The 13,161-nt window shown below is 29.4% G+C and overlaps 1 protein-coding gene across 1 annotated transcript in view; it reads left to right on the top strand.

Annotated features, from left to right (window-relative positions):
• Nucleotides 1-13,161, top strand: part of LOC142330726 (synaptic vesicle glycoprotein 2C-like) — an 87,772-nt gene that overhangs the window by 62,639 nt on the left and 11,972 nt on the right. Inside the window, exons 5-6 of the mRNA XM_075376172.1 lie at nucleotides 765-927; nucleotides 5,674-5,795. Coding sequence (XP_075232287.1) covers nucleotides 765-927; nucleotides 5,674-5,795 — 285 coding nt within the window. The remainder of the gene's footprint in view (nucleotides 1-764; nucleotides 928-5,673; nucleotides 5,796-13,161) is intronic.

Raw genomic sequence — 13,161 nt, 5'->3', positions numbered from 1 at the left:
ATTTGTGCAGTCTTCTTTCAGCAGTTTTTTTTTTGTGGCCTGTGTTGAGAAAATTGCTATTCCAAAATAATCATCTCAGTATTCATAATATCAGAACTAGGAAGGGTGTGCTTAAAAGCTTACACAAATGAAGAAAGAAAAAACATGGATCTGTACACTTTTTGTTGTAAAGTTATACTGGGACAGATGAGAAAAATGTAACAGGGAATTAAAGGTAACATTATGGAATGAAATTGCATTAATTTGTGAATAGCTCTAACGAAATGGAGGCCTGAGATTAAAAGATTTATATATTGTTCAAGTAACACGGGTTTTATTGAACAAGTTTACAAAGTTTGCAGAATTAAGTATTTGTAAATTATTAAATACTACTGTACAAAACAATTTATATCTGTAATTATCAAAAGAGCAACATATTCATTTTCAGTCTGAAATGTTGCTTTTCAGTGAATTATTTTGAATAATGAAAAAATGTGTAATAGATATTCATTTACAGAAAAGCTCCACTTTTTAATTTTTTTATAAAAGTTATGTCTGATCTAAGTTGTGTTATTTTAAAATACTTCTTAACTTCTAGTTGTCAACATGCAGTGGTGAAGCTACAATTGATAACATTTCAGAAAAATTTGGAAAGATCTGATGAAAAATTTATTTTACTTAAGTTTTCTTTGAAAATTAAGAATTTGCCCTATTAAACAATAAATTTAAATAAATAAATGTTATAAATTGATAATTATATTTCTTTTTTATTTATTTTGTTTTAGGTATGATGATAGGGTCTTATGTTTGGGGTTCTTTTGCTGATTCCAAAGGGAGAAAATTTGTGTTAGTTTGTTCTCTTTTAATTGATGGATTGGCTGGAACACTTTCAAGTTTTTGTCAGGATAAATATTCTTTTCTTGTTATTCGTATATTTAATGGATTTGGGTATGATATATGAATAAATATTAAGTATAATTTTTGGATTTAAGTAACAATTATTAAAACAGTTTTTTAATGTTGAATTGTTTTAAATGTTTTTATTCACTTCCACAAAAGTATATTAATTATATAATTTCCACTTACCAACAATTTTTATTATTAATTTTGAACACTTTCGAATATAATCCATCATCAAGAACAGTTATGTGTTATGCATTACAATTATTTCATTCACAAATTAATATATTAAATGAATTTTGAATTTAAAAAAAAAATTTAAATAATTTTTGTTTTTAAAATTAAAAATTCATTTAATATATTAATTTGTGAATGAAATAATTATAATGCATAACACATAAATATTCTTGATGATGATAGATTAATATCCAAAAGTGCTCAAAATTAATAATAAAAATTCTTGGTAAGTGGAAATTATTGTATAATTAATTTATATCAATACCAATGGGTTATGATTAATAATAAAGTTAATTTAAAAAATACATTACTACATTAAATGGCAATTTAAAAAAAATTAAAATAATTCATTGGCTTTTTGAGAGGTAATCTGGGATTATTTTATATTATCTAGCTTTTATGTGAGTATATTTTATTTAACTTATTAAATCGGCAAGAAGAAACGTTTTGTTTAGTCCAATCCAGTTAACTGGGTTTTGATAAAATACTTCATTATTTTCTCAAAGATTGATATTTTATGGATAAGACAAAATTTATCTGCTAAAAATGAAACTGATATAGGTGAATGGTTTTAAATGTATATTGTTCAACTGGTATTGGCAGAATATTCTTTTGGTGAAGAAAAAATGTAAGCACATTTATTGATTGTAGTTTATAGCCTCTTTTTTCAGTCTTAATATTAATAGTTATTGTAATGACTGATGTACATTCTTTTCTTTTTGTGTTATTTATTTATTTTTTATTGTATTCCATAATTATTTTTCCATTAAAATGACATCATTAATACAAAAAATTGTGTATTTATATATATTAAAAGAAAAAAAAAATGAATTGAGGGGCATCACTAGTGCCTCCTCTGGCAAGTATGACTACTTGACAGAGAGGTGGTGACATTACTTCTATAATCTTTAAAATAGGGGTTTTTTTTGACACATTCCATACCTTCAAATTCATTTTATTAAATTAATAAGAATGATGCTACGATTTGCTGATGATATAGTAATTCTAGCTGAGAGTGAAAAAGAATTAAAAAAACAGTGAATGTCATGGATGTTGTCCTACGCAAGAACTACCAAATGAAAATAAACAAGAACAAAATGAAAGTAATGAAATGTAGTAGATGGGCCACTGAATATAAAAGCAGGATGAGAAAAAACTATGAAGGTAGAAGAATTTTGTTATTTGAGAAGTAGAGTTACTAAAGATGGTTGAAGCAGGAGTGATATAAAATAACGAATAGCACAGGTGAAACGAGCTTTCAGTCAGAAATAAAATTTGCTTACATAAAAAATTAATAGCTAACGTCAGGAGAACATTTTTGAAAGTTTATGTTTGAAGTGTGGCTTATATGGAACTTCGATGATCAGAGTACCTGAGAAGAAAAGATTAGAAGCTTTTGAAATGTGGTTCTGTTGGAGAATGTTAAAAATCAGATGGGTGGATAAGGTGACAAATGAAGAGGTGTGGCAAATTGATGAAGAAAGAAGAATTTGGAAAATCTACCTAAAAGAAGAGACAGCCTTATAGGCCACATCTTACAGCATCCTGGAATAGTCAGTTTGAATACTGGAGGAACAAGTAGATGGGAAAAATTGTGCAGGCAGGCAGTGTTTGGAATATGGAAAACAAAGGGATGTAGGGATTTTAGGGATGTAGGGTGTAGGGGTATACCAAAATGAAATGACCAGCACTGGATATGGATGCTTGGAGAGTTGCATCAAACTAGTCAAATGACTGAAGGCAAAAAAAAAAATGAATGATTGTGTTTAAGGATCCTGAATAAAAATGTAATCTTATAAGCAAACCAATTTTTCGATTAGCATTCTTGTTTTATTATTGGAGCGCATTAAAGTCCCACAGCAACTACAATAAAAATATTTAGACTTCAGAAGTGGTCTGACCGAGATTAACTAATACTGATTGGTCAAGAATAACACAACCAATTTTCCTCAAATTTTAACATACATATCTAAAATTCAATGAATCTGATGTAGTAGTTTGGAGATTTTTGAACCTAAAAAATTTTATACATAGGCATATAAAACGCATCCCATAAAGTATTTTTCATTATTTATTTAATATTTATATTGAACAATGTTCATGCATACAACCACACTTTTTCAAAACAGAAACTTGCCTCCCAATTTATTTTCAAAATTAGTAATCATTCTTTTTTTTACAAAAAAAGATTATTTAGGAGCAAGTATGGACTTTTTCTAAGTGGAACTCTATGCTTCCATCTTCAACTTAATTCAAAAAATGAAATCAAAACACATTTTATCAAGCTTAAACTTTCATTCGATCATTTTTCTTCTACATAGTTTCATTATTATTTCAATATAAAATAATTCTTGTTAACTCCATATACATCTTCAACGCTGTGCAAAAAATGAAATCAAAACACATTCAAGGGGAAGGCATCTGTGTCTTCCGCTTGTAAGAACCCAAATATTCATTAATAAAAATGCTGTTTTACTATAACTCTGGAACCAATGAAAATAAGTATCACTTATGATAAATTGTTGAAAACCTCTCAATGAGCCCCTATTACTACAGTTAAGAAAGAAAGGGTGATATTGAAGACTATGTGAAAACAACTAAACATAGGAGTGCTATTAATGCTACTGCTTCTGCAAACATAAGAATTTTTTTAAAGCTAAAGATAAGAATAACAATAACATTGATCTGGAATGTACTGTCATAGAAGTATGATATATTTTCTACCACACTGCTAGACACGAACTCAGTTTCAAAACATCAGACTGCACATCTAAACTGGTTTAAAGGTTAATGACCCAAAATTTTCATCTGCTAGAACCAAAAATTGTTGACGTGGTTTCGCCATTTATATTTGAAAGTGTGTTGCGTGCTGTGGAAAAATAAATTATGTAACTGTGACGATGGATAGTTCAAATAGAAGTGAAGTAAAACTTTTTCTGATTGTTTTAAGATATTTCAGTCTGGAGGAGGGAATTCAAGTTAAACTTTTAAATTTTGATGAAGTGTCAGGTGAAACTGCCCAAATTTTGACTTTGTATATTTTGCAGGGTGTGAAAAAATACCAACTTGAAGAAAAGTTGGTTTGTTATACTGCTAATAACATGAACAGTAATGTTGGTAGTGTGAAGAGAAAGGGGAATGTAAATGTGTTCAGAAAAGTTCAAAGTGATCTAGATAAACCTGTTTTAGGAATTGGTAATTCAGCTCACATTGTACACAATTCAGTACAAACAGCATGTGATTCTCTACCCCTGGACATAGAAGTTATTGTTATAAATATTTTCACATATATACAGTAAGATTAACAAAACTTATCTTACATGTATTATCTCACAGCAGCACAAGGTTCCTTAGTTTTGTTACCTGCAATAGAAAGAATTATTTCTGTTTTTGATGACCTAAAATTATACTTCTTATCTTGTGACAAATAACCAAAATTATTATTTGATTTTTTAAATGAACTGTTTTTTGAAATTTTTATATGGGACTCTACTGTTATTTAATAATGTAGTTTTCAAAAATTCTTCTCAAGCGTAGACAATTTTGATAATTCTAATATCCAGTACTTTTGGAGTTACGGAGAACCACTTTTGATAAAGTTAGTAAGTTTCAATGGATAAATTTATGAACTGAAATTACATGGTCTGATTTAGAAGAGAGTACACAAGTTGTTAATGAGATTATAGATTCCATACATACTGATGACGAAATTTGATGAACGTACATTGTTGAATCAGGTAATTCAAAACCAAAGGGTAGGTTGTGGTTCAAGTTCTGAAAAAGTACCAGATACTACTGAGAAGTGGAAAGCAATTTTTAAGATGTTTCAAATGACCAGTATTTCATGTTACAATATCTCTAAAATGGTTGAGTTTGTGATGTCTTTGCCTGGGACATCTGCTCCAGTTGAGAGAGTTTTTTTCAATTATGGGGACCATTTGGTTTCAGTATCTACTATTAAACATCTGCTAAATGTTAAAATTAATTCAGAACTTTCTTCTTGAAAATTTTATGATGTAATTAAAACAAACAAACCATTTCTGAAAAAAATTCATGTCTAGTGAAAAATACAACTGAATAAATAAAATTTAATGTTTCAGAAAACTGTTAAGACTTTTAAGTAATTTCAAAAATATGTCCTCCGTTGGACCCAAAAACATATGGTAAGCCTATATAACAACTGTATGTATATAAGCAGAATAATTACGATGAAATATATTTAGGTGATATGTATTGAAGTCTCCAACTTCACTGAAGTTTTAGATGTACATTCTAGAATGCAAATGCCTAAGCCCAAGCAGCAATAAGTATATTTTCAGGATACTCTGGAATCCTGGATATACTGCACTGATTTATATTTACTGCACTCTTTAAATTTATACTATTATACCTTACTAGTCTTTGATGTGCAGCATTTGACTCTGAACACTGAAATCTGATATTGTACCATAGGCGGTATATTTATCATAGCAGTACATTATTGTTTATTTCACTAAACGTTTTGTTAATTAGTTTATCTTGGTTTATCCAATTATTGTATACTTTTTCTTTTTATAGAATAATTGGATCTGTCAGTGTGGTGTTTGCATATCTTGGAGAATTTTTAACTGATAAGATTAGAGATAAAGCTTTGTCAAGTTTGGAATTTTGCTGGACTTTAGGAATTATTGTTGAACCTAGTTAAGTATTAGTTTTGAAAATAAAATCAAATTTTATGTTGATTTCTGTATTTTACTGTTTTTTTATTGTTAAAGTATTTATTAAAATTTAAACATAAATTATTTTGATTTATCTCTATTTTTGAATAGTTTGTCTTTCAGAATTGCAGTAAGTGTTTGTTGTGTGAATTAATGAATACTTCAAAAGGTTTTTGAACTAATACAGTAACATCTTTTAAAAGCTTTAATAAGTTAATTTTGAATCATCAGTCATTTGACTGGTTCAATAAATCTTTTTTTTATTCCTTTCAATTCTGTTTTAATTTATTTATTTCATAATATTTTCTCAAACCTGTTACATCCTAAATTAATTGATTTATATAATAAAATTAACACTGGTTGTACAACTAATCTACACGACTCATTCACATTGGATAAAAAAATGTGATGCAGAGTAGGAATACAAGAATCTGTATGTGACTGGAGTTCATTGCTAGTTAGTGCTGAGAGCTTTCTTTGCTACAAATTTAGTGCTTATCCTTGCCTCATGCATTGGTAAGCCCAATGATTGGTGTTGTTGGAGTATGGCTATCCTGAAATCTGTTTAGGGAGAGTAAGGTTTGAAATCTTGGTTATATATGCTGCTTTATATAGTTACAAATTAGTTACTACAACTGAATTTGTGACCCCTTTAGTTTGAGAACTATTGAACAAGGGTGTAACCTTGGTGATGAGCTGGTCGCAATTGAAAAAAGAGTTGGGTAATTCGACTGATAATACTTCCATTGAAAAAAATATTCCTCCTCTGAATATTTAAAAAGATGTTTCATTTTGGTCTTCCAGATGACAACATTAGTAATATAATGTCATGAAAAGTAAGAATGTTATGATGTAGTTTTTTTAAATGTCATACAAAGTCAAAAATTCATTGACCAAAGTAATGCCCTTTATTAATAATAAAGTGATAGAGGGCAAATGTATACATGGAAAAATATTCACAAGTTCTATAATAAGATTTTGATAGCATCATAATAAGAAGCTGCTAGGTTTAACAACACTTGACAGTATTCCTGTGTATTTGATCAGCATTGAACATTAGTGGTGTAGGACTACTAAATTGTTGGGAAATTAGTATGCTATCGTACAATGACATTTGTATCATGTTGGCTGCATAAGGTGTAACAAAATTGTGAAGTGTTTTTCCTAAAGGAGAGAGATGCAAACTGATATTTATACCTCAACTATTAGATTGCCATTTAGCTTATCTATCCCTCTTTGATGGTTGCATAAACCATAAAAAATTATTAATAATTATTATTAATAAAATCAATGCAGATATTGGTGTGTAATACTGACTGATGTAAATATAAAAATTTTGTTAAGTTTCGCATTTATTCTGCATAGTATATGTTTATCATACAAAGCTGTCTGTGATCTGTATAAGCAAAACAGTCAGCATTATTTCATCACATAAGAAGGAAATAATTTGCATAGATTCTGTGGATACCCTACAATTGTTCTAACTTTTCTTATTTGTTCTCTGAATTTCTGTCATATTTATTTAAGGTACATGTGTATTTTGTCTTGCATAAATATTTTATTGTAATAGTATTTAATTTGTGTTTAAGTCATCGCAAATTAGCTGGTTTTGAAGTCGAGAGTTCTAAGGTTCAAATCGTAGAAAAGGCAGTTACTTTTAGATGGATTGAATACTAGATTGGGGATACCAGTGTTCTTTGGTGGGGTTGAATTTCTATTAACCACATGTCTCAGGAATGGTCGACCTGAGACATTACAAGACAGTCATACATACACTCACACATATACTTCATTTACATTCATATATATCATCCTCATTCATCTTTTGAAGTAATATCTCACAGTGATTCCATAGCTAAACAGGAAAAGAAAAAAAATCTTTTTTCAAGATTTTTTTACCCCTTCTTGGTTACGTTCTATTTTGTTAGTTTAAAACTATTTTTATAGTTTTAGTTATTATGTTTTAAAATGTTGGTCTTTTAGCAGCTTTTTGTCTACTGTTTCTACTTCTCTTATATAATTATTGTTTAAGAAGGCACCCTTTATTCGTTCCTTAATATCTCATTTTTTGTTAATATTATGTATAAAAATTGTAAAACTACAAATACTAACTAGTATTTTAGTTGTCCCAACTTTTACATACTTTATCAGGACCCCTTTGCAACCTTTCTTGATTATTCTTTTTCATAAAAAAATTTGTTTTTTTTCTATTTAAATTTCATTTTAATTAATTCTTTTTTTTACACTGAGTGATTCAAGAGGATAAGGAAACAATTTGGAAACTGATTGTAGAACTTGAAATAAGGAAAAAGGTTCATGTAAACATATGTCCGAAAATGTTTTGTTAATGAATTACGACTAGCGAGGAATTTTCCCCGGTGAAATGAAATCATACTGAAATTTTTAAGACGTTATAAAAGGGGGTAAACTTGATGGTTTCGTATGTTTTTTTCCCTTAAAAACTGAATAAAAAGGTTACCGGGACTGTATCTCCCGCAGTTTTCATGAATCCAACGTATACTAGGCCCAGCCAATGTAAGAGCTTGTGTCGTCACGAGCAGACTGTGTATTACTACTCGCCCTGAAAACATCAACTTTGCGTATCAAATCGAAGTATTACTTACCACACTGTACGCGGTAATAACTATCATATTTACATTTACTAACTATAAACAATATGTAATTAATTCTTTTATATCCTTTATTTATAATACATTTTTAATCTTTAATAATAAACAAAAGCCTACTTGAATTTCCTTCATGCATCTAATTCAAACTTGTAGCAAGTTCACCATCCTCGCTAAACGAATCATTATCACTATCGCTGTCACTTTCATTTTCACTTTCACTATCGGAGTCTACACGTATAATATAACGTTCTGTCATTTCATCTATCAGTGGTTCCAGTTTTCATACTTTTTGAATATTTTTTATTTTTTCACAATAGGGTTTCCAGTCATCTTCATTCATGGAATTAATTTTCTCTGTAGGTCATTTTTCAACATTTGTGAAAGAAAATGTGTTATGACTCGCCACATGTCTTTTTACAGATGACCACACCATCAAGATGGTGGTCAAGATGATGGTATGGTAAGAAGATGCCCATGTTTTTTCAAAAGTTCATCCAAGTAATATTTTTGTACTTTAGTTTTATGTAACTTTAATTCATGTAACTGTGGTTTCAGCATTTTTGAACTAAACGGAATATAGGTTTTCTCCAGCCAATCGGTCATATCGTTTCTTCTGGAGTTAGAATTTGGCGCTTTATCAATACCTGTATTGTGATAAGGGGCGTTATCAAAAACTACTATTGACATTGGTGGAAGATTTGGAATCAATCTTTCACGAGCCCATTACATGAAATTGTCTGTATTCATGTTGTCATGGTAGTCGCCACTTTTCGAACTGGCTTTCCAAGTTAGTAATGCGTTCGGAATAAAACCGATTTCTCTTCCAGCATGAATTACTATTAAACTGTCACCTTTATTAATCAGCACATGAAGACTCAAAAATACTATCAGACCACAACTTTGACGAACAGTGACAACATAAAAGTACGTTTCATTCAAATAAACAATTGTAGCATTGCTATGTCTGTACTTAGCGATTTCCAGCAAATATTCAATTCTCTTCCAACTGACATCGGATTTCTCAATTAAACGTTTTCTGTTATTTTCAGTTTTACGTCATTTGAAACCTAACTCTTTCAAAATAAAGGCTAAAGTTGATTCACTGTATTTAAAATCAGTAGATGACTGAAGTTCTTACATTATTTTTTTAAAGTAGGTAATTCATTCGTCATTGAATGAAATTCATTAACTGTTCTTTTAACTACACCTAAATCAAAACTGTCCAATCCACTGAAAGTCTTCGAACATTGTTTATACTTTTTCGGCATGCTGAAAGAACATGATGTCGATTAAAGAATCATGTCTTTTTTCTCTTCTGAGTTTTTGAACTTGTGTTATCCCACAAGCAACAGCAAATCTTTCTTTGCATTTTTGAATGCCAATTATATGTTTATCGTCAGTTAATTTACCCACTTTTTTCATTTTCTTCTTTTTTCATAAAATCATAAACATTATTGATAATTTCACGTGCTTGACTCCTACGTTTTTTCTTTAACTACGGATTTAAATTCTACCATAACAAACCGCACTAATAGCACATGAACAAAAATAACACAATAAATAATATATTGCAGAAAATTTGTGAAAAACAATGAGTAATTATAAAATAATATTACCACACAAAAACGTTATCCGAATACCTTCACTGAACATAATATAAACTGGACTAAAGTTTATTTCTTTATATACACATTGTGTACTACGAATGACGGATCTAAATATGATCGTGACGAAGGTATAATTTCAAACTGCATTTAAAAATTTTTATAGGCATTTACATAATACCAATCTGAGCATTAGTCACTAGTTAAGGAATTGTTATTGTTTACAAGATTTGAGTCATTAAGCATTTTTGTAATGTAATCAACTCAAGTAGAAAGAATTGAACACACAACATAATATTGTATGGGCGCCTGTATTGTATGAGGCGAAAAATGAAATAAAAGTAGTAATTACGCTCGAAACTAATGTTTTGGAAAATAATAATATAATGAAATGTCAGCACGTGACGTCACAAAATCGTAGATTCGCTGGTGCAACTATAAAACAGAAAAATTTGATGACTAAAAACAGGTTTTTTTAGGTTTGAAATACAATAACTTTGTTAAATGACTAATAAATGTGTAAATTATATTGTTAAAACTTGTAGAAAACTATGAGAAAGTTGAAGTAATAAACTCTGAGTTTATTACATCAATCTATGAGTTTATTAAGTCTATCAACTTAATTATTAGAAACGAACTTAAAATAATGTTATGAGTTTGTAAAAATTCAAAACAGCTTTAGTACAATTTTTAATTATTATTTTTTAATTTTGTAGTAGATTAAATTTTATTTACTTTTCAAAAATACTCACTGTTTTATACTGTATTGATTTATAATAAATATTTAAAAATTCTATCGTTGACATCGATACGCTTATACTTTCTGTCGCCAACATAATATCTTTGCGTTCCTTGATAAGGGCAGCAGTATTTAGAATGCGATTGATAAGTTCATCACGTGTGTCTACATATTGCTTGTGTATGCCTCTCATTTCATCCATCCTCATAAATATTATTATAAGGGAGTAAGGTCCACTTATCTAGGTGTTAAACTTACCGGTTCTCTACGCCCAATCCATTTACCAGCAAACTTTTCATCTAAGAACTGTCTAACTTCATTCGTGAAATGTGTTCATGCTACATCAAACTGATAGTTCGTTTCAACTTGTTTCGCCAATGAGAAATTTTCAAGCACTGTAAGAAATTCATTGTTTAAAAATTACATTTATTTCACCCCGTGACATGATGTATCAGTATGAAAGGTGATATTAATTTGTTATCGATCGTGCCACACCAAACTTTCATCGAAAATCGTTATGGAAATTTGTTTCAACTACAGCGTGTGGGTTTTCTTCAAACCACCGATGGGAATTCCGTGTGTTATTTATGACGTTATGTGTAAAAGTAGCTTGCCTTAAAATAATAAGAAGGGAATTAAGTGGTAATTATTGTTAACCTATTGACAAAACTGCAGTCATCTGGCATGGTCACAGAGCTGGAGATTTTGAACTTTCTGAATATGATAAGAACGCAGCCCCCATATTGTACTTTGTGCAATGTTGAGTCGTGTAGAAATTCTTTGTGTGCGCATTATAAGACTAAGCTGTACCACCTGAACAATGTTTTCACTTTCATGACCTCATTTCACCTAGGGAAGTGAAATCCAAGGGAAATTCCTCGCTAGCTTTGAAACAAAACGTTTTGGACATATATTTGTAAGAAATATTTCCTTATTTTAAGTTTAGAATCAGTTCCCAAATTATTCCCTTTTACTCCTGAATCACTTTGTTTATAAAATGGTGATTTTTTCTTTGATTTTTCTGTTTGATTCTTGGATAATGATGATGCTCTTTTAAAAATAAGAATTGTAATGTTTTTCTTTATAAAAGGGTTTATACTTCTTGGAAAGTTTTCACATCTCAGAAGAAGAAGACTGATATCATCAAGGCTTAAAAGTTTGTGATACTAGTACAACATGATGGCAGAACTGCTTCAAGGAGCATAGAAAAAATTAAGACTGTCTTACGGATTACCAGCATCTGGTAACAAATAGAGAAAAGAAGAAGAAAGTTTTAATCCTTTAATGTTAAAATAAAATTAAATTAAAATGTACAATGGTTGCCTTAATATGTGACAATCATTTTAGTGAAAATTTATCACAGGCTTATTTTTTCTCTATTTTGACCATAGATTGTAGACAATTCTTTTAAACAGACACTAAGGACACTGTTTCAGGTTATTACATACTCTACATGGAGAGGATAAGCCGATCACATCTACACCCAAAGAATAATTACGAGGAAAGAAATGATCAATGGTAAGGAAAAAGGGGTTATGGTTAGAAACTATACTATTAGGGTAGATTGGTGAAATTACCTTCTTGCTCAGGATCCCTGATAAATTTAGTCCCCATTTGATAGTAACTACTTAACATTATTTCTTTCATTTCTTTTCTTTTTAGATATTGTTTTTTACCTTCAGTATTTTAAATAAAAATAGAATCTAAAATCATAAGTTTAAAAAATAAATAAAACTGACTTTAAAAATCAAACCATATTATTCACTCCTTTAAGTTATATATATATTTTTTGAAATAGAGAGTGAAGTGATATTTGGATAGTATTTAGGTTTATTTTGGTACTGATTTTAAATCTGTTCAACTAGTGAACAATAAGCAACTCCCATGTCCAATGAGATAAGGATGATATGTATAGCATGTAAGGTATGACATGAGGTACAGACTTGGGCCAGCCATTTCTGAGATGGCGGTTAATTGGACCCCAAACACCAAGGTATCCACTGTCAAGTATTGAGATCCGTATAAAAGTAACTAACCTTTGCTAGGATTTGAACTTCAGAATCTTCAACTTAAAAAATCAGCTGTTAAATAACTGATTTGTAACAAGTTACCCACTAGATCAAACTGATGGGCTAATTTAAAATATAAAGAAAAATAATTTTTATTTTTTAGGATGTGTTTTGAAGTTATATTTAGTTTTTGAGATTGTTGTTTATATAAATAAAACAATAAGTTGTAGTTCTTATTTTTTAAATAAATTTTTAAATAATACTTTTTAAATAATTCCAATTTTTTAATATTTCTATCATAAAAATGTTATTTTTGTAAAGGAATAATTCTTTATCATGTACAGTAACCTTATTTATTTCAATCTT

The sequence above is a fragment of the Lycorma delicatula genome, chromosome 9, assembly GCF_047948215.1.
Source record: "Lycorma delicatula isolate Av1 chromosome 9, ASM4794821v1, whole genome shotgun sequence".
Lineage (NCBI taxonomy): Eukaryota > Metazoa > Arthropoda > Insecta > Hemiptera > Fulgoridae > Lycorma > Lycorma delicatula.
Note: the sequence above shows the minus strand (reverse complement) of the source record. Positions and strands in the feature narration are given on the sequence as shown.